The sequence below is a fragment of the Pleurodeles waltl genome, chromosome 10, assembly GCF_031143425.1.
Source record: "Pleurodeles waltl isolate 20211129_DDA chromosome 10, aPleWal1.hap1.20221129, whole genome shotgun sequence".
NCBI classification, from domain to species: Eukaryota; Metazoa; Chordata; class Amphibia; order Caudata; family Salamandridae; genus Pleurodeles; species Pleurodeles waltl.
Window position 1 is genome coordinate 1,046,933,230 of NC_090449.1, and position 22,189 is coordinate 1,046,955,418.

A 22,189-nucleotide genomic window follows, 5' to 3' on the forward strand; every position below is an offset into this window, starting at 1 on the left:
CCCTCACCACCTCTTCCATTACCATCACCTCTCCCCCCTCACCACCTCTTCCATTACCTCTCCCCCTCACCACCTCTTCCATTACCATCACCTCTCTCCCCCCTCACCACCTCTTCCATTACCATCCCCCCTCCCCCTCACCACCTCTTCCATTACCATCACCTCACCCCCCTCACCACCTCTTCCATTACCATCACCTCTCCCCCTCACCACCACTTCCATTACCATCACCTCTCCCCTCACCACCTCTTCCATTACCATCACCTCTCTCCCCCTCACCACCTCTTCCATTACCATCACCTCTCTCCCCCTCACCACCTCTTCCATTACCATCACTTCTCCCCCCTCACCACTTCTTCCATTACCATCACCTCTCCCCCCTCACCACCTCTTCCATTACCATCACCTCTCCCCCCTCACCACCTCTTCCATTACCATCACCTCTCCCCCTCACCACCTCTTCCATTACCATCACCTCTCCCCCTCACCACCTCTTCCATTACCATCACCTCTCCCCCTCACCACCTCTTCCATTACCATCACCTCTCCCCCTCACCACCTCTTCCACTACCATCACCTCTCCCCCTCACCAACTCTTCCATTACCATCACCTCTCCCCCTCACCACCTCTTCCATTACCATCACCTCTCTCCCTCACCACCTCTTCCATTACCATCACCTCTCCCCCCTCACCACCTCTTCATTACCATCCCCCTCACCACCTCTTCCATTACCATCACCTCTTCCCCCTCACCACCTCTTCCATTACCATCACCTCTCCCCCCTCACCACCTCTTCCATTAGCCCCTTCACCTCTCTCCCCACCTCTTCCATTAGCCCCTTCACCTCTCCCTCCCTCACCTCCTCTTCCATTAGCCCCTTCACCTCTCTCCCACCTCACCACCTCTTCCATTACCATCACCTCTCCCCCTCACCACCTCTTCCATTAGCCCCTTCACCTCTCCCCCTCACCACCTCTTCCATTAGCCCTTTCACCTCTCTCCCCACCTCTTCCATTAGCCCCTTCACCTCTCCCCCTCACCTCCTCACCTCCTCTTCCATTAGTCCCTTCACCTCTCTCTCCTCACCACCTCCTCCATTAGTCCCTTCATCTCTCTCCCCTCACCTCCTCTTCCATTAACCTACCAGTACCAGTATATAACTTATAAGTACTATAAGACTGGTGCTGCAAGCAGGTACTCTGCCGGGACTGACAGGTACAATAGTACTGATGCTGCATGCAGGTACTCTCTAACATTACAGGCTGGTACTGTTAGAGCTGATGCCGCACACAGGTATTCTCCGTTGTTACCACAGGTAGTCTCTGCCGTTACAGACTGGTACTATCGTACTGACGTTACATGGAAGTAATCTCTGCTGTTACAGACTGGTAGTATTAGTACTGACATTGCAAACAGGTACTCTCTTCTGTTACAGACTGGTACTGTAGTATTGATGCTACACACAGGTATTTCCTACCGTTAAAGACCGGTACTATAATACTGATGCTCCACGCAGGTACTCTCTATCATTACCGGCTGGTACTATTAAAACTGGAGCTACTCTTTGCCATCACCGGCTGGTACTTTGTGAACTTATGCTGCACGCAGGTGCTCTCTGCTGTTACAGACTGGTACTATAGTACTAGTGTTGCATGCAGTCACTCTATGCTGTTAAAGATTGGTACTATTAGTACTGATGCTGCAGGCATTCTGTGCCATCACAGACTGGTATTGAAAGAACTGATGCTGCACGTAGAGACTCTCTGCCATTAAAGACTGATACTATAGTACTGATGCAAGCAGATACTCTGTATCGTTGCAGGCTGGTACTATTGGAACTAATGCTGCATACAGGTACTCTCTATCATTTCAGTGTGGTACGATCAGAACTGATGCTGCACACATGTACTCTCTGCCATTTCGAGCTGGTACTGGGTGAATTGATGCTGCATGCAGGTACTCTCTGCTGTTACAGACTGGTTGTATAGTACTAATGTTGCATGCAGGTACTCTATGCTGTTAAAGACTGCTACTATTAGTACTGATACTGCAAGCAGGTACTCTCTGCCATTACCGAATGACACTGTAGTACTGATGCTGTATACAGTTGCTCTCTTCATTAAAGACTGGTACTCTAGTGCTGATGCTGCATGCATGTGCTCTCTGCAGCTACAGACTGGCACTATAGTACTGATGCTACACACAGGTTCTCGCTGTGGTTACAGACTGGTACTATTGTACTGATGCTGCATGCAGGTGCTTTCTGACATTACAGACGGGTACTATAGTACTGCTGCTACTCACAGGTACTCTGTGCCTTTACAGACTGGTATTATTCTGTGATGCCGCATGCAGGAACTCTCTACCGCTACAGACAGGTACTATAGTAGTGATGCTGCACACAGGTTATTGTCTGGGGTTCCAGACTGGTACTATTAGAGCTGATGCTACACGTAGGCACTCTCTGCCTTTACAGGAAGGTTCTATAGTACTAATGGGGCACGCAAGTTCTCTTTGCCATTACAGATTGGTACTATTAAAATTGATTCTGTCTGCAGGTACTCTATGCCGTTACACACTGGTACTTTTAGATCTGGTGCTGTTCGCAGGTACTCTTTGCCATTAAACTGGTACTATAGTACTGATGTTGCATGCAGATACTCTCTGCCTTTACAGACTGGTACTGTTAGAACTGATGCTGCACGCAGGTACTCTCTGCCTTCACAGACTGCTACTATAATACATGATAGTGCGTGCAGGTCCACTCTGCTGTCACAGACTAGTACTATAGTAATGATGCTGCATGCAGGTACTCTTTGCCGTTACAGACTGGTACTATAGTACTGATGGTGCACGCAGGTACTCTCTACCGTTACAGACTGCTACTATAATACATGATAGTGCGTGCAGTTCCTCTCTGCTGTTACAGACTAGTACTATTAGAACTGATGCTGCACGCAGGTACTCTCTGCCTTTAAAGACTGCTAGTATAATACATTGTAGTGCGTGCAGGTTCTTTCTGCTGTTACAGACTAGTACTATAGTAATGATGCTGCATGCAGGTACTCTTTGCCCTTACAGACTGGTACTATAGTACTGATGCTGCACGCAGGTACTCTACCGTTAGGGACTGGTACTGTAATACTGAAGTTGCACGCAGGTACTCTCTGCTATTACAGACTGGTAATGTAGTAGTGATGCTGCGCTGAAATACTCCTGCAGTACTGATCCTACCTCCGTGTTACTTTGACGCCTTGGCGGTTGGTCACCATCGTCGAGCACTGAGGAAGAATTCATAAGGTTGCTCCAGGTGGCGGTTAAATGGACGAGGAGCTGCAGAGGCAGAGCTTGCATCTTTACTCCAGTACATATTTACTCCAGTCCAGTGTCTGCTGTGTTCACACTCTGACCGGGTTTAAGGTCAAACTCTACCCCATGGAATGCATGCTCACTTTGCTGCACGACGCCCTCATGTCCCTGCGCGCGCACCTGTTTTAAACACCGACACTTTCACGAGAGGTACCCTTTTCTGTCATTATTGCGGAGCCTTGGTAATGTGGCAGATGAACCGATACTAGCAGCATATTTAAATTTTCTTCCCAAGGTGGTGTTTCCACTTGTTTCCCCCCTAAACATTACTACTGTGCACGCGCGTAAGAAGCGCCCCCAAAGTCTCGTTTCATCCAGTAAACTTCTCGTGTCTAATGGGTCCGGTGCCCCCCAGCTGTCACCCCACCCCCTCAGTTTTCACAGAGTCGGCGCAGACTTTGAACCATATTTTCCCGCCGGTGTTAAGCTCTCCGCCTCAAGGCACACTTGCTTAACTCGCAGCCATCTGTGTTTGGGGTGCGGAGGGGTCAGGCCACTTAACTCCACGGAGTATGGCCGAGCAACCCCCGCCGTGTGGGCATCCAATTATGCGCATTAATGTATCGATCTCAGGGCCTCGATCGGAGCATTGCTGAGGGATGCAAGTTCAGCACAGCGTCACCCCGCGTGCTGAGATGTCAGCTGCACAGCACGCAGCGCTACCCGTGTGCTGTAATTGGATTTGTCTCGAAGGAAACTTGTGCACAAGTGCTGCTAACGATTGCTTTAGGCGTATATGGGCCGGATTATATGAACTGCCCGGCTGGGGCTGATCGCACCCCGATGCTCTTTAGCACTCTGTTAACAATAGACTCGGTTATAATAACACCTGCCATTTACACCGCTTAGAAACGCAGAAGTGTGCTGTGAAGCGCTATATAAATGTTTATAAAATGTAGCAAAAATGTTTTACTGTACACACTGAAAGGGTGTGCTTTGCTGCCTTGTTTCGCACCAGGGCAAAGTCCTAAAAAAACAGACGTGGGGGGACTAACTAAGTTGGACACTACACCTGTGACATCATGGCGCGTGACATCGCAAGCGTCATCACAGGAAATGACATCAAAATAAGTGGCATGTGATCTGAAGGCCATACACATATCCTTACCAGGTCTATAAGGAGTATAGATGAGCTAATTACCAGGTGTAACAAATTGGATTTTGAGTTGGGGTTGTGCCAGAAAGGTGGCACAACCCCAACGCAAAATCTAGGTCTCAATTTCAATATTTATATTTTTAAATCTGCCACAACGAAATTGACACAAGGTGAAATTTGGCAATAAATCTGTACTGATGAATTGGTTGCACAGACTGCATTTTAAAAAACCTTATGGGGTTAAGGCACCTGCTGCAGAGAGCTTGGTATTTCCCTTAACTCTCAGGTAATAAGAATAATTGTTAGATCACTCTGGTGGTTAACACATTTGCTGGAGACGTGTGTCATGTCTAGTTCCAGTTTCGAATCAACGTAGCATGAAGCGTTAATGTGTCTCCTGCACTGCACATCATGACAGATTTTTATTTTATGCAGAAAGGAGGAAGGCTACTGCTTTTAACATGGGGATCCTTTTGTAACTTGCAGTTCACAAATTGTAATCCTTCTTATATAGCACAGTGAGCTATGAAGGACATGTGGCTCCTACATCTTGTAACCCTCACTATCCCATGTAACACATCCTGTAAACAGAGTTACACTTATCTGATTTACTGTCAGTGTATAATTTGTACATGTGATGCAAAGCGCTCTGACACCCTGCACTGGGATAGGTAGCACTATAAAAGAAATTTAAAAAAAATAGTGATATTTAAATTGCTATTTCTGTAAATACAGGAACAGACCAGCATATCTGACATTCTTACTGTGCATGCATTTCTGTATGCCCAGGGACTGACCGAAGTCCAAATCATGCCTTCCATAGGTACCTGTGAAGTGACAACAAGCCCGGTGCCTCCGTTGCATTTGCAGGAAGGTGTGAGGCTCTAGATAGCTCCTGCGAGAACAAAAGGAAGACTAGTGGCCGCTTAACTTCCGCCTTTGTTTTGGCCGGAGCTCAAATTTAAAATAAATAAAAGTCCCCCTCACTGCCGCCTGCACGTTGCTGCTCAGAAGGAAAGCAGACGACGGGACGAGTTCAGCATATTACAGTGCAGCGTAACTACTTGGCAGGGTGGATGGCGTCCACCTGGAGAAAATAGTGGGTGGACGCTGCGTACCCCCGACTTGTGCTCTGTTTCACACAGTGTTGGCGTTGTTTTGTAGCAGTACATAAAATAACCATTTGCAAAGTCAATAGGACTCGCTTTTGTATCCTATTGGCTTTGCCGATGGTTTTTAGCAATGCTGTAGAGCATTCATAAAAAAAAAAAGAAAAAAAAAGAAGCCTATGGTAGTGTCGTGTGCCAGTGACGCAACTGGTCACCGGACACTACCACTGGTGGGAGGGTGTGGAAGCCACCCGTGCCAGAATGTTTTGTACCCCTGTAGTTTTCCTTGCGAGTGGCTCGCCCTGAGGTCGTAGGTGAGCACATATAAAAAAAGGGCGAGGCCGGAGGCGGGCAGTGAGGCACTGCATGAGGCCGGTGCAAGTTCGAGTAGCCTCCACTAGCCACCCTCGGCCACACAGTTAAATATACTGGTGCCAGGTGTTTTCTTTTCACACCGAAAAATTTAATGTCGGACGGCGCCAACATTACACCTATGACCAGTGCTTAAAATGGAAAAATATAAGTGCAGGTACTCTGTGCTAGAGTACCTGCTTGTTTCTGAGAAGTGCCGGTACTCTCTAATTAAAAGTATTATGTTTTTCTTGAGATTTGCCGGTACTCTACCTCTCAAAATAAAAAAGTGCCGGTACTCAGTACCGGACAGTACCGGCCCATTTAAAGCAGTGCCTATGACTCATCCGCCTACATAATTTTGTAGGCTGGTGGCCCGCGAATGTGCGCACCTACAAAACAATGCAAGCACTTTTTATTTAATTTACCAGTCCAAGTTGAAAGTGTTTTTTTCATGCAGGGGTTAGTAACAAGGGAGGCAGATGTTACATAGGGGAGGGCAGAAGCAACAGGTGTCACAGGTGGGGGAAAGCAATGGAGGGGGTGCGGGTGGGGAGAGCAACACGTAAGGCACAGGTGGGGCACTGAGAAAAGCAAGCGAGAGAGGGCAACCTAGTGCATAGGAACAAAAAGCAAGTGAGTGAGAGAGCATCACTGAGCTGCAGGGGAAAACGCATATGGGGGAGAAAGCAAGAAAGGGAGAGAAATACACATGGGGGCGCGTATCACAGATGAAGGCATGGTAAAAGCCCGCGGGTGAGATACAGCAACACAGAACTCGGGAAAGAGAAGAACAAACGGGTGAGAGAGGACAACATAGAGCATGTGGAGAAAAGCAAATAGGCAATAGAGACTCCAACATGGCGCTGGGGGCAGGAACGCATGAGGGCGAGCGGATCTCGAAGGAGGGCAGGGTAGAAACACTTGTGAGCAATAGAAGCAACACAAAACACTGAGGGGGGAGAGAACCACCAACGGGAGCTAGCTGGAAAACACATGCACTCTAATGCAGTACTTAAGACAAGATTGTAATGATACATGAAATTGCCAGTGCTTCAGGGGATGGATGGATAAGGCAAGTCATCAAGTATACAGACAAATGAGTGACAGTAAAGCCAACCAATGGTGACCAAGAAAGGAAGCCCCTCTATGTTTTTGGTGAAACCAGACAGCTGATGTAGGTTCTATATATATATATATATATATATATATATATATATATATTTGTTAATTGTTGTGTTACATCAATTCTGGCATAACGCCAAAATATGAACATAGGTTTTTGCTATCAAAGACAACACTCGCCTCGCGGTCCTAAATAGCGCCTGCAGACTTATCTCAGCGAGGCAGTGTGGGTAATCCGATGGTTGGTAGAAATGCTTTCCCATTAAAAGCACAGGCCAGGGTGTTCTCTGCCTAGAGGGTTTTTGTGTCGGTGATCACAACACAAAACATGAGAAGTGTTTTTTACTAAAAGGAGCAGATAAAAATTACATAGCTAAGCCTTCCTATTGAATGTTTTCCAGTAAAGCTTGCATTTTACATCAAAGAGTTTGTAACTGTGAATTATTTTCTGTAATACACAATGCTGAATCAGTTTGCAAGGTATTTAGCTCATCTAAACAAATTAAAACTTTGAAGGGAAGCTTAAAGCACTTCCTGTTCCTATCAGTGTTGGTAAAAAAAAATAGTGCTGTTTTCAGAGCATCAATCAGCACATGTCATGAGTGATGAAATATGTGAGATCATAAGCCGTGCATGACAGGGGCGTAATTTACAGTTAGTTCACTAAACTGTAATTTGTGGTTTTCAGTAATTTTTCATTTTGAAAAGTAAGTCTATGCTTCAGTTCCACACCTAACTATAATGCCACTTAAACCTTTCTTTTGTCAGAGAAATTCAGTATTTCAGTATTTTGTTTAGGGTACTTTAAGATCTTATTAGTAAGCACACCTACATTACCACTTTAATCTTTGTTTTTTTTTTTCAATACATTTCTATGGTTTATCTCATATTGTTTTTTCTTTCTTTGACATTGCTCCTCTATGTAAATCATACGTTTTACTCGACCCTAAGTACAGTGTCTAAGAGCAGTCTGTTGTACTTAGTGCACTATAATTGCCTATACATTTTTTCCTTTGATAGCATTTTACACTCCATTTTTAGGGTCGAGCGCACAAAGCGCTCTGTCCATGTTGTTATCTCTCTATGGGCTTGTAACCACGCCCATCACTTTGGTTGGTTCGTGGGCTTGCCTTTTAAAATTCGTTTGATTTGATTAGTGAAAGGCATGCGTACGTTATGCCTTTTCCGGTGTTTAGCCCGCCTCGAGCACACCGGCCAACTACTGAAAACATACGAGGCTCCATGTTTTCTGTATGGTTTCTGGACTACTTTTTCTCTTTGTTTCGTAGGTAGCGCGACATCACTGGGCAGTAGTCGCACGCTTTGCATGACATCGATGCTGTTACATAGATAATTGCACATTTGCTGGTTACATGTATAATTGCACTTTTGCCGGTAACAAGGATAATTGCACTCTTGCCAATACGTTTCACTGCAAGCTAACTTCTGTTTCCTTTTGTGTGTTTGCTTCGCAGCCATCGGTTCCCTTATGTGAAACTGTTTATCTTTTTATTTTCAGTTTATGTGGCAAGAAAAGTCCGGTTAGGAGTGTACAACGCTAATAGCTCTAACTCGAGCAAACGCGAGGCCCATTGCATTGCAAATACTTGTTTACAAATGTAAAAACTGTGCTGTACATACCTTCTAGTTACAGACAATACATTGAGTCCACAGTGTCTGTCCATAGACCACAATCTGCAGCCAACAAATTAAGAAGCAGATTTTGTTTTGACAGGTATCTTTAAAAAAAAAAATCTGTGAACTTTTTTCTATTTTCAATTTTTGATTGACTTCTTTTGATTTTGAATGTTATTTTTTATATTTGTAAAGCTGTGTGTATTTCTTTCAATTTTGTGTTTTTGGTAATATTGTTTTTTATAGCATAATTTTTAAATCTTTTTTTTTTTTTTTTAAGGGATTTGCACAAATTGTGATGATGTTCTCTGAGAACACAAACTTCCATACATTCTTTGAAGTGTGTTGCAAAGTATTGAATGTTCAGATCTTATTCCTGGTGTGCTTGCTCCAGTACTTATGGTAGTGAAGTTTCTCATTCTTCCTCATCTCTTTGAAGTTGTCTCTACATCTATGCCCAGAGTTTAATTTGAGCCAGTGGTTTCCGGTGCTTGGAATTCGCACTTCATTAAAGGAGCATGTCTAGTGGATTGCGCATGCCTGGCCCAGTCTTGCATCTTTATGATCGACCTGCATCTCATAAAATGGAGTATCTGGTCCACCCACTTGTTGCTATAAATGTCATAAACATGCACACAGCACCTTAAATAGTCCCACGTAGAGCTCCTGGAGCAGCAGTGATGGAGTCTGTATTTAGGATGCTGCTCATGAAAGAAGCTAATCTGGGAGTGTGGGGGTTGAGTTCACTCTCCACATTTTAGGGTTGTAGGGTGTAGAAGTCACACATCACCCATGCTGGTAGGCATTATATGTTTAGAGTGCTTGCTCTGGAGAAACACAAACTGAGCATTTAAAAGTTAATACATTGTATTGTAGTGGGCTTGTTTTTACTAATAAGACTTTATTACCATCCAAAGGAGCCTTTTTACTGACCTTAAAATGAGAAAAAAAATGATAAGATTCTAAACGTATGCTTTGCGGTTCACATGCAGTGCCTTGATGCCAGTTCATAGATTACTGAGCTAAATTAGAATGATTGTAACTTATGAACTGCAAGTTAAAAGTATCTCTGTGACAGATCAGGAACCCACTGAGCTAGCTCTGTAAAATACAAATCTGTGATCTGCATGTTACACATGTGCCCTGCAGCAAGCTCATTAACCCTCTGTGCTGCTTTATGGTGAGTCAAAACAGAGGCCTCTTCAGGAAGTGCTTTAATCACCTATTATTATCCCCCTCAAATGCCGCTCTTGGTGACCAATAAAGTAAGTCAGAAAAGGTTTACTGTCACATCTGTCCTTGTTGCCAATTTCTCCATGGTAGAGACCAGGTCTGCCTCCCAGCAGGACATCGGTTTCTATCCACCTCCCGCCAGTGAGAGCTGTATTGAGGAGGGAGCAGAGAGCGCCCCCTCTTGCCGAAGCGAGTCGAAGTCCTAGGCTGACCATGGAGGATAAGAAGATGCGTGAGGATGAATGGAAGTACCACGGAGGGGGCAGTAAGATGGCCGGCACCGCTTGGATTATCAGATAAATATTTTTTTACAGTGAAATCACCAATTAAAAAAAGGACTGCAAGTGTTGGAGAGTAATGGAGGAGCAGGTTGTGAGAAAGAATGAAAAAAGCAGCACACAGAGGCTGGAGTGAGGGGAGAAACACAAAATGGGAAGAACACCAAAGAAGCTCACAGCCGAGAGGGAGCAACATGGGTCGCAGGGTTGGTGAAGACAAGCACACTTGGGAGACAGCTGGAAAACATGCACTTGTGTAGTGCTTCAGCAAAAAAAAACAAGACCGAGCAGCACGGGGGGAGCAGATGGACACAAAAGAGCACCACGGAGGGAGAGAAAATAACTTTAGGGTGACAGCTGGAAAACACATGCACTCTTGTGGAGTGCTTAAGCAAAAAGTAATAAGTAGTTCACTAAATGTGAGCAGTGGAAGGACACTAGTAAAGAGGATATCCTCCAAGGAGGGATAAAGACAAGATGGACAAGGCAAGCCATCAAATAAGAGGCAAGCAAATGAGAGTGAAAATAAAGCCAACCAATGATAAGCAATGGGTGGACTTTAAGCCCAGTGTTAGGTCTTGGTAATCTGACAATAAGTCTTTTGCAACCAAACAGCTTTGCTGTCTCATAGGCCCAACCTAGAAACGGTAATGAGATGGCAGCCTCTTGAGGAAGGATAAAGCAAGAGTTGGCAAGTGCTTGCCAGGTCACAGGTTATTTGTGTTCTGCTACACTGCTTCAAAGCTCCCCACCCAAGAAAAGCTCTGGAAGTAGTTCCCTTCCTTTTTGCTTCTCTCTGTCGAAAAAAGTACATTGTGCCCTGTTGGTGCCTTGTGTCCCATGGTGAACATCTGTATGTGCATTGTGCCCTGTGGCAGGTGTCTTTTGATCCATGGTGCTCTGTGTTGGGCATCTGTTGGTACATTGTGCCCTGTGTTGGGTATCTGCTAGTACGTTGTGATCTCTGCTGTGTACCTGTTGGTACACTGTGCTCTGTGGTTTCTAAATTGTGCCATGTGCTGGTGTCTGTTGGTGCATTGTGCCACATGCTTGCCATCTGCTGGTACATTGTGCTGTGTGATAGGTATATATTGTGCCCTCTGGAAGGAGTCTGTTAGTTGACTGTGCCCTGTGCTAGGCTTCTGTAGGCGCATTGTGCCACATGGTGGGCATCTGTTGGCACACTTACCCTGTGCTAGGCATCGCTGGTAAACTGTCTGCTACCTCATGGACCGGTAAATTAAAAATCAAACAAATGGTGCCCGCATCATTCAGCTGGTATGGTCATGCGTTCTGACACCTTCATGCTTCAGCAGGAATGACGTGACTACCATCACACCTTTTTTTAGGCCTCACCTGCTAGACAGCACATGCGTTGAGTGTTATGAAACATTTTGTCAACTTACAGTGGGCTTAGAGTCCACCCGTTGCTTACCATTGGTTGTCTTCAGTGCCACTCACATTTGCATAGCTTTTATTTGTTAGCTTGTGTGGGTTTTACTACTTCTTCTTGTGTTTGTCCCTCCCTGGAACATGGACGCATTACTTCCACTGCTCATTTTTAGGTGCTTTTTTTTCTTTTTATTTAAGCACTACAGAATGGTGGATGTGTTTTCCATCTGTCTGTGTAGTGTGCTTCTCTTCCCCTCTGCACTTTCTATCTTGTCTGTTTACTTCTCTTCTCCCCGCACCTGTTGCTGTCTTGCCCATTTACTTCCCCCACACTCCACGTTGCTCCCTCTCCCTCGCTCCTTGTTAGTTCGCTCTCCTCCCCACCTCCTCCATGTTGCTTTCCCCACTGTATTCCTGTGTTGTTTCCACTCTACCATGTGATGCTTCCCCACCACTGTTGCTTCCCCTACCGCTGTCCTTAGTTATTCTGCTCCCGCACGCTCCGTATTGCTCCTGCCCTCTCTGCTCCACGTTGCTGTCTCTTGCAGGTGTTTCTCCCTTTGCGATTGACTCCCAGAGAAGCTGAGGATATTTGTATTTGCTTTGCCAAGGAGCAAATGACCTACAGGACTTTTGCATAACCACCGCCGGGAACAAATACTGCAGCTCCTCTTCTGAGGTGGCACCAAGGGCCCCGGGCCCTGCAATCACAGCTTAGGGGCCACAGTGGAAGAGGTGTGGCCTTAACTTTCACTCACTCAAGTCCACAGCTCCCCCTTCTGGTACATCCCACTATCAGAGCTCCTTCCTTCCCAGGGACACCGCAGAGTGAGCGCCCCAGAGGAGCAAAGTGGTCGCTCCCTATTTCTGCTCCATAAGTTTTAGATTTGATTCCAAGGACTCCACAGTTTTACAGCAGCACTGTTTTTAGATCTCGCCTATGAGACAGCTTTTAGCCGTCTGCATGCAAAAACCTGTAATGGCCCACAGTGCTTTAAGTGAGTTGAAAAACTTGAGGGAGACTCTAAAAGAAGTGTGGCCAAGGGGGCTTCTCCGCTTGGACGGAGAAGCGTCACCTCCACCTACCAGCAGCAACAGGAGCTGCAAACCTTTAAAAATAAAAGGATAATAAGCAATGTTTGTTATCCTATTATTTCTAAAAGGGCGGGCCATGGGGTGACGAGCGGTGAGGGGAGTGCTCTGTGCACTCCCCTCAGTGCGCATGTATGTTTGGCCGGCCGTCTCAAGCCGGCCAAAAACACATGTACACAAGGGCGCTCTCCAACCTGGCACTGTGTTGCCGAGTTGGAGAGAGCCTGCACAGGCTCCCAGTCTGCGCTCGAGCGCCCAGCCAATCGTAACGCTGCTCTGAGCAGCGTCATGAATGGCGCAGGGCAGGCTGGGAGCCTGTGCCTTCAGTGCAGCAGAGAGCGGCGGCGACGTTCAGTGAAATATATATATATTTTTTTATTGTTTATTTTTCTTTCATTGCCCCCGCCAAGTCACTTTTTCAAGTCACCAGCCGCGACTGGGAATGGCATAAACAATTAAGGGTGTGGCTTAAAAAATTTTTAACTACCATCCTGTGCTTTACGCAGTATGCTGACTAATCAGCACGTAAGTGCCTCTTTGTGAGTTTTCTGCTATAATAATGCTATACCTATTGGCTTTGTGAGTGCTTGTTACCAGTTTGATATAAATGAGAGGCAACAATGATTTTGTTGTACATAATTTGAATTCGTAATTACAAATGGTATGTCTCTATGTGCACAGTGGAGAGAGGCCAATGATTGGGTGAGCATGTAACTCGAACACTGTTATGGCCCACTGACTCACACTGCCTTCAGCCTCAGCTCCAGAGCTCTCAGTCGTGCTCCATCATGTACACCCTCCCACAGGCAGAACTCACTCAGTCACCTAAGTGCCACTCAACTCACATGTACTATACAAGCATTGGAAGACCCAATAACTCAGCCTCTTGGCTTTGTCAGTGCTTACTGAATTCTAATTACAATACAACATTGCACTAAAGCAAATAGTTAATTTACAGTATTGCATAAAATATGTAATGTACAATCAGTAACATTGATAAAAACCACTGGTTCCAAATCTATTAGCTTTGCCATTTATTGTTTATTTTGCATGTTGGCAATGCAGCTCAGCGTCCCAACGCTCTACCGCAGGCCAGGTAGGTCCCAAAGGTGAGGCTCGGTGGCTTTGCCAATGCTTGTTTTATGTCACTGTTGCATTTCTCTTGCACTCAAGTCTCCGGCCTGCCTTCCTCTGACCACCGCACTTTATACTGCCCACCTACCCACTTCATACTTTGAAGCGATGGGGGCTTTGAAGCAGCCTAAATGTGGTCCAAGCGCTATACAGCTATATCCTGGTGTAGAGAGGGGATTCTGTGATATTCTGAAAGGCTTTCCTACGTACTTTGCGCACATCACGTTTGTTGGCCTTGTATATTAAATGCACTTGTAGTAATGTCCAGTGCTTTAAATGGGCAGGTGCTTTCCGGTACTGAGTACCTGCACTTCTGTATTTCCATTTAAAGCACTTACACTGTCCCAGTACACAGGTTTTACTCACGGTTTGAGGCAACGAGCCTCGTGCGTGCCCGTGTCGAGGTCTCAGAAAATCGAATCCCCATTGAAAACTGGGACTTCCGTGTCCCAAGTCCTCAAACAAACGTCATGGAAGTGGGCGCTTGGGGATTTCACATCATGATTAACCATCGCGTGGCATCTTGCATTACCGGCATAAACTGTGTGATATCTTCAAGGGATCAACAGCAAGCGCCTCCCCAGGGGACGGGTGTGAAGCGCTATATAAATACATTAGGAATGGGAACTCCCATCCCCGCTTCCAATCTGCCCTCTGGAAGCGCTGTGTGAAGCCCACACCGGACATAAAGCTGACCAAGGAGTGTTAGTGGGAACCAGTGATTAAAACATCAACGGAGTGCATCAGCAAGCGCCAGGGCACCCCCACCCATAGGAGTGTGGCAGGGGACCCCCACCCATAGGAGTGTGGCAGGGAACCCCTCAGGTACATAGGAGTGAAGCAGGGGACCCCCTCAGGTACATAGGAGTGTGGCAGGGACCCCCTCGGGTACATAGGAGTGTGGCAGGGGACCCCTCAGTTACATAGGAGTGTGGCAGGGGACCCCTCAGGTACATAGGAGTGTGGCAGGGGACCCCTCAGTTACATAGGAGTGTGGCAGGGGGACCCCTCAGTTACATAGGAGTGTGGCAGGGGACCCCTCAGGTACATAGGAGTGTGGCAGGGACCCCCTCAGGTAGATAAGAGTGTGGCTGGGACCCCCTCAGGTACATAGGAGTGTGACAGGGGACCCCTCAGGTACATTGGAGTGTGACAGGGACCCCCTCAGGTACATAGGAGTGTGACAGGGACCCCCTCAGGTACATAGGAGTGTGGCAGGGGCCATCTCGGGTACATAGGAGTGTGGCAGGGGACCCCTCGGGTACATAGGAGTGTGACAGGGACCCCCTCGGATACATAGGAGTGTGGCAGGGACCCCCTCAGGTACATAGGAGTGTGGCAGGGAACACCCTCGGGTACATAGGAGTGTGACAGGGACCCCCTCGGGTACAAAGGAGTGTGGCAGGGGACCCCTCAGGTACATAGGAGTGTGACAGGGACCCCTTCGGGTACATATGAGTATGACAGAGACCCCCTCAGGTACATAGGAGTGTGGCAGGGACCCCCTCGGGTACATAGGAGTGTGGCAGGGAACACCCTCGGGTACATAGGAGTGTGACAGGGACCCCCTCGGCTACAAAGGAGTGTGGCAGGGGACCCCTCAGGTACATAGGAGTGTGACAGGGACCCCTTCGGGTACATATGAGTGTGACAGAGACCCCCTCAGGTACATAGGAGTGTGGCAGGGGACCCCTCAGGTACATAGGAGTGTGACAGGGACCCCCTCGGGTACAAAGGAGTGTGGCATGAGACCCCTCAGGTACATAGGGGACCCCTTCAGGTACATAGGAGTGTGGCAGGGACCCCTTCGGGTACATAGGAGTGTGGCAGGGGACCCCTCAGGTACATAGGGGACCCCTTCAGGTACATAGGAGTGTGGCAGGGACCCCTTCGGGTACATAGGAGTGTGGCATGAGACCCCTCAGGTACATAGGAGTGTGACAGGGACCCCCTCAGGTACATAGGAGTGTGGCAGGGGACCCCTTCGGGTACATAGGATTGTGACAGGGACCCCCTCAGGTACATAGGACTGTGGCAGGGGACCCCTTCAGGTACATAGGAGTGTGGCAGGGGACCCCTCAGGTACATGGGAGTGTGGCAGGGCCCCCTTCGAGTATCATTTCACGCTTCATACATCTGTTCACCACCCCCCTCGTCAGACTGGGGTTGGGCAGGCATCAGTGCTGAATGGGAGGTGGTGGTGACGGTCAATTTCATGATTTGCCGCAAAGTTGACAAACCTGTTCTTAGCAGATTCTCCATCAGTTGAGAACCGCCACCGTCATACAGAATATGTGTTAGCACTAATCCTGCAAGTCGATTTTTCACAACGATTTAAATCTTCCTCCGAAAGTTGGCAGATTCATAATAGTCAGTCCTCCCTAACCCGCCGCAGAGTCCCTCGCCTTCCCCCGGCAGGATCTGCCCTACTACGGATCAGTACCTGGCAAGAAAAGTGTTTGCAAACAATGTCATCAACTGTGTAACTGGCTGAGAAATCGCAAATTAATAATTGCCTGCCTGCTCTTTTCTCAGAGTGAATTATCTTTTCTGCCATTAGTAGAAAAATATTGCTGGATATTCGTTTTAAAGTTCAAGTTTTGGCAGAACAGATACTTTTTGTAAATCATTAATTTGGTCAAATAATTTCGGACATCTTTGTGTCAAATATAAATATATATATATATATATATAATACACAATAAGTGTGTATATATATATATATATATATATATATATATATATATATATATATAAAACGATATATATATATATATTTTTTTTTTAATAGATATATATTTTAAGTACGTTCACATCTAGTATTTTGGGTCTGGAATTTCTTTAAACCCCCTCTGCCCACAGAAATCAGCTTACTTCTGCAGGCAGAGAGGAGCTGCCGGCTTTCACAGCTGTAGAGGAAAATCAATAGAGCGAACCTGGGATTAAGATGTTCAGTTTTGCAAAACTAGTCTGTTGTTTGGAGGGTCAAAATGGCGCCATTCGATCGTCAATGAGATTATCCCTAAACAAAACCCAAGGTATTGATTTAAGGATTTCCAGGGCATCTTGTGAAGCTTTCTGGCTACTTTTCAGTCTTTTCCTCTTAAGATCTCATCAGAAGTGACAGAAGTCGTTGCAAATTGCTCCCTAATCACCTAGAAAAAGGGGCTGAGTTGTGGGTCTGGCCAATGTATTGTCTACACACCGTGGAACCGCCGCAGTGTCTCTAAGCCTCCTCCCAGTGTGGCGGGCCTTCTCTACCTGGCCTGGGCCGCCATCTTGCCTGGGAATTAGCTGCAGTCACAGATTAGTTGGTTGAACTGTCATAAACCTCCTTCCCAGGGCGCTTACTGGCAGGGCAGTCCACCGATTACAAGTCGCATTTTGGCACGCCTGGAGCTCCAGGGAGGTTGAACCAGCTTGCATTTGGAGGCGAGGTTTTGGACAGCGCTTGCCCTGGTCCTCCTTTGGTCGCCGCCCCACGCCCATGCACATGCATTGGCTGTTGAGTGTAGGTCAACGTAGCAGCCAGCCACAGACCTCAAAATGAACTACTGCATGCAAGAGGCGGAAGCTCCCCCAGGACCTGGTCTCAACTGCTACCTACAGCCGCCAGACTTCTGCGCATATATTGACGATAACCAGGGTTACGGTGCCTGTGATGCGGCTGCCCTACACAACAGCCACATCTATATGGAACAGGCCTGGGCGCTGAATCAGCCTTACGCCTGTGGTTACCCTGGAAACATGTTTAAAGGCGAGTACTCTGACATGGACACCACACTCAACCACTATGGCCCAACAGAGTATTTCACCGAAGAAAAGTCGTCTTTTTCACAAGCGCAGTCGCCATCCTACGCTCTGAAGAAAGGTATGGGGCATCTATTTCTTTTCACTGCGTCTTTGTGTCTGGCTGAGTTGTTTCGTTGAGTTGCAGAGTGAGTGGTGGTGAATATTGCGTTTCTTACCTGTCGCGACGACCACCATGAGCGATGTCTGGCCGAAGCTGGAAGTAGCATCTGCTGAGGTTGCTAAGCGAGTAATTCGGGTGAACCATGTAGTTTAAGAGCCATGCATGATGTATGGACAAGTCGAAGGACGGAAAAGAGAGGTGAAATGTGTACGAAGCAGACAATGTTAGAGTTGAGGAGACTACAAGCGTGTGGTTGTGGTAGACTGGGGTCCAAAGGGATGTTTCGAAGGAAGGAATAACCCTATGCTGTGTTAAAGCAGAATATATATATATATATATATATATATATATATATATAGTGCTCTGAAGCTCAGAGAGTCGCTAGGCACTGCAGAATAAAAAAGGAAATTATTCATTTGTTTTTCTGGCCTCCACATGGGTTTCTAATTTTATTCAGTCTAATACTTGTAATAACCAGAGTTCTTGTGATCAATTTTTTCATATCATTGACTCTCTGAGATTTGCACCCGGGGTGTTTCAGGACACGCTCAGATTTCTGCATCCAATAAATTGATCCACAGAGTGTTTGTTTTGGATCAGTGGGCAGAGGCTCAGTCGATGAGTGCAACATTTTGATGAGGGAAATGTGATCTGTTTTGCTAAAGGCTAGGTTGAGAAAGAGTGGAAATTGTATTTGGTTCCCTCTGAATCTTCATGAAAGTTCTGTTCTGTCAAATGATTCCTGAAGTGGGCACCTTTCAAACCATGGGGAATTACACAAGAAATCTACCCGCCCATCAGACCTAGTGGGAAGTGGGACCTTTGCTTTTATGTCGATTACAAGTATCTACAAGAATCTTCGAGAAAGTTCTGTTTTCTCAAATGATTTCTGGAGGGAGGTCCACAACCCATCTTTTCAGATCAGCTCCCCCACCTCTGAAGTGGACTCCGCCAGATGGGGCTGCATTCACTCCCTCTTGTATCCACGGACCAACTCTGGGGATCCCTGGCTTAGCCATGGACAACCCTGATTTGACCAAGGCAGTTTTGGGGGTGTTTCTCCAAGTAGCATTGACCACGGGTGATCCGGGTATAAACTTTCCAAATGGCCTTGTAAAGCGTTTGAGGTGCAGCTTTTGAAATAACCCAGTATCCTCCATGTTACTACAGGTAGGTTCCACTATCCCTCGATCTTACCTGGGATTGTTCACAACATGGCCGGCCCCATCCCAGGAAAGGTCCAACATCCATCTCTGGGGCAGACCCTGGTAAATTGGGTCACGAGGGCAGCAGCCTTTATGGAACTCGCAGCCCCTATGTTATGGTCGAGTCTTGAAACCTAGATCGGCTTCGGTCTGTTGCACAGCAAGACCATCAATGTTGCTTGTAGACCTAACAACTGTTTCTTAATATAGCGTGGACTTGCCTAAAATGACGCATAATGTCTTTCTGATCTAAAGGACATTGACACCCCTTTGGAGGCTGCAGGACCTTCTCTCACACCCCCATCCACTTTGTCTGCATTTCCCAATTTCTTGCTATGAATGAATGTGACTATTGAACCTCACAAATCACAACCAACTTGTCTTGCCTTGTGCAGGAGATTGCACGCCTACCTTTCCCCACACGCAGGCCTCATACAGTATTTTCTCGCAGAAGTATTGTTACCACTTGTTGCTGTTATAGGCCTACCTACCTTACAGAAACTCAACTGACCTGCACTCGGGAAGACTTATGAATGAATGAATGAATGAATGAATGGATAGATGCCGCTCATCTTATTCCAGTGGACGCACCAAACTTACTTCCCATCGGTCATGGTCACCCAGCTATGGGTGGACCCCAAAACTCCCCCCTGTTCCACTGCGACTGAGGTTTAGAGGACAGTTAGCTTGATCTGGGCTCAGACAACATTTTACAAAAAGCACAGTACAATACATTTAAAATTTAATTTATCGTTATTAAAGCATTAAACTAATTCACTTCTTCCCATGGTGTGCAAAAGTGACTTTCACCAATGTGTCTTTTTTTAATTTCACCAAATTCATGAAGCTGGGGATTTTCGAAAAGAAAAACAAGCAGTTGACAAATCCAGCAAAACTAGATATTCTGGGAGGAGGAAATTGAAAAACTGCTTTTTGCAGGAGGATTCATACTCTTATATATTTGTAGGAAAACGCACCAAAAATAAATTTCTTTATGGAAATTGTGCACGTAAATAAAGTTTTGCAAAGGGAAAAGCTTCACAGATTTGTGATGCCGCGAAGGTTGTCGTCTTTACAAAATTTTGTCTGGTGGAATTATAACTTTGTGCAACCCTGAACTCGAAAAAAGTATGAGTTTTTAACAAGATTTCTTAATTAACACTAACACTAGAGTATACATTAGCAACAATAAATGTGTGATAGGACCATATCTATAAATATACTACGAATCCAGGTTGAATGATATGCAGGCCGTGTACTCAATGTCCCTATGTAAACCTTCTCCGGTCACCATATAGAGACATCACCTTTAGACTTGTTGTGAACAAGGACTGATCACATAGTGTTCGAGGTGATTACACCTGTCACACTAATGGTGCAAATTATTCCTTTCTGGCATGGAGAGCACCTTAACACGTTAATCACATCAATACTGTGGCTTCCAGGCACAAGGATATTATTACAGAGACTTCTTACCTGCGAAATACAAATTAATAACAAAAAGACAACAGTAAAAGCACACTTTATAGTGTCAATCTCTTTTATTATTCTTGAGTAAACAGGAGATAGGTAGCTACAGAACATCTGACCTGGCGCCTCAGTAAGAGAGATTTCTAATTTGCTGAAATACATTTGGATTTATCAGAAGTTTGTGGGGTCAACATATCCCATAATACACTGCGAGATGAACATCAGGTCAAGACATCTAGTAATTAGCTGCGGCATTTGTGTATAAATGTGGCAGGGATGGGTGTTATGTGCAATGATTTGTCTGCATTTTGCCGCAAGAAATGCCACATTCCATACATTAAATACATTCCTGGTTCAGAGAATTAGCCGGTGTGGCCTCATTTCGACTCTACACCACCACATATAGTCACCTGAACAATAAGGATTGCGGTAAGTCGCGTGGCAAGGCCGTGGGGGAGAAGGGGTGAACCCCACGAGTGGTAAATAACACCAGGGGGCGGGGAGACGAACACAAACAGAAAGAACGTCCTCAACTGCTGGCGTCAGGTCTTCCGGGATGGTAGCAATTATTTAGGTCTGCCTGGGAGCACAGTTGTGACGTAACCTATTGTTACCAATTCTTTAATGTAAATATAGACGGGCTTAGGCTCCGCCCCACAGAAGAATGAGCGCCTCGCCTCGTGCTATTGGTGGTTTGATGGATCATTTCACCTCCTCGGCAGAGCATGCGTTGCAGTGCATGAGGGGCGGTTTTGCATCTCAAAAGACTTCTGGAATCGCACCAAGTAAATTATTTGGTTCATACTAGCATTGTAAGGGGAAAGTAGCTTTTTTTATTTCAGTTTTCCACTGCACCGGACTGTTTAACAAATATTTTAGTCATGACTCCAAATGCAAGCCAGACCAGTTGGCTTTTTCAACGCTTTGACTTTTGAGGAGTAAAGACTTCCGTTGCTTGAGGAAGTACGTGTCTCGTTGATATTTATAGGCAGGGCAGTGGAGGGTAAAGTTTCTCCCAGTCTTCTACATCTCCCTAGTGACTCTTTGTTCTAACTCTCCTCTATGGGTTTGCGGTTTGTCCTGTGTTCAGTCTCTATGCCAGCGTAGACTGTACTCACTCTGTCTGGGTTTTATGCTTTTCACCAGAGTGAGGCATTCTACAAGACACCACTTTCTTCCCAGTGATCTCTAGCATTCTAGGTTACTGTGTTGTCTCAAGTGTGCCTCACAATACATGCTGTAGAGCAGGGGTTCCCAACCTGTGGTCGAGGGACCACTGAGGGTCCGTGAAGCCCCCTCAGGGGGTCCACGACTGCTTAGAAAATTAAATAATATTAACAGATTAGGTCCCCAGCTTTCAGTAGTGACTCAATTGGGGGTCCCCGGATTCCAATAATAATTCAGTGGGGGTCCTCGGGTTGCAGTAATGCTAAAGTGGGGGTTCACAGAAGTCAAAAGGTTGGGAACCACTGCTGTAGAGCATCTTTTGGGCCTGTTCTAAGCCCTCTGTCAGTCCCACCTATTGTGTTTGGCCTCCTGTGGTAGGGTTCTGCGTGGGTTTCTCTGAGTGATTTTTGGTGGTGTTAGGTGCCATTCGTTAGATGATTTTACAACTTGTACTTTCAGTGTCTGGTAGTGGAGGGCGTTTACGTCACTTTCCTTGATGTGACACCACCATGTAGAGATGCACTTCTCGTGAGTTAGGGGCAGTGGAACTCTCCCCAGTTCTGCTCTGCACCCACGATTTGGGATTTTCTGTGTATACAACAAACTTCTTTGCAGACC

General features: G+C 46.2%; 1 protein-coding gene across 6 annotated transcripts in view; it reads left to right on the top strand.

Moving 5' to 3' along the window:
- Positions 1-22,189, top strand: part of THRB (thyroid hormone receptor beta) — a 438,776-nt gene that overhangs the window by 389,171 nt on the left and 27,416 nt on the right. The window contains exon 1 of one of the 6 annotated variants that reach the window (XM_069212032.1): positions 17,259-17,687. The exons of the other annotated variants lie outside the window; for them this stretch is intronic. Within the exon in view, the coding sequence (XP_069068133.1) occupies positions 17,363-17,687 (325 nt within the window). The 5' untranslated portion in view covers positions 17,259-17,362. Of the gene's footprint in view, positions 1-17,258; positions 17,688-22,189 lie in introns of those variants that run through there. 6 annotated transcript variants of the gene reach the window in all.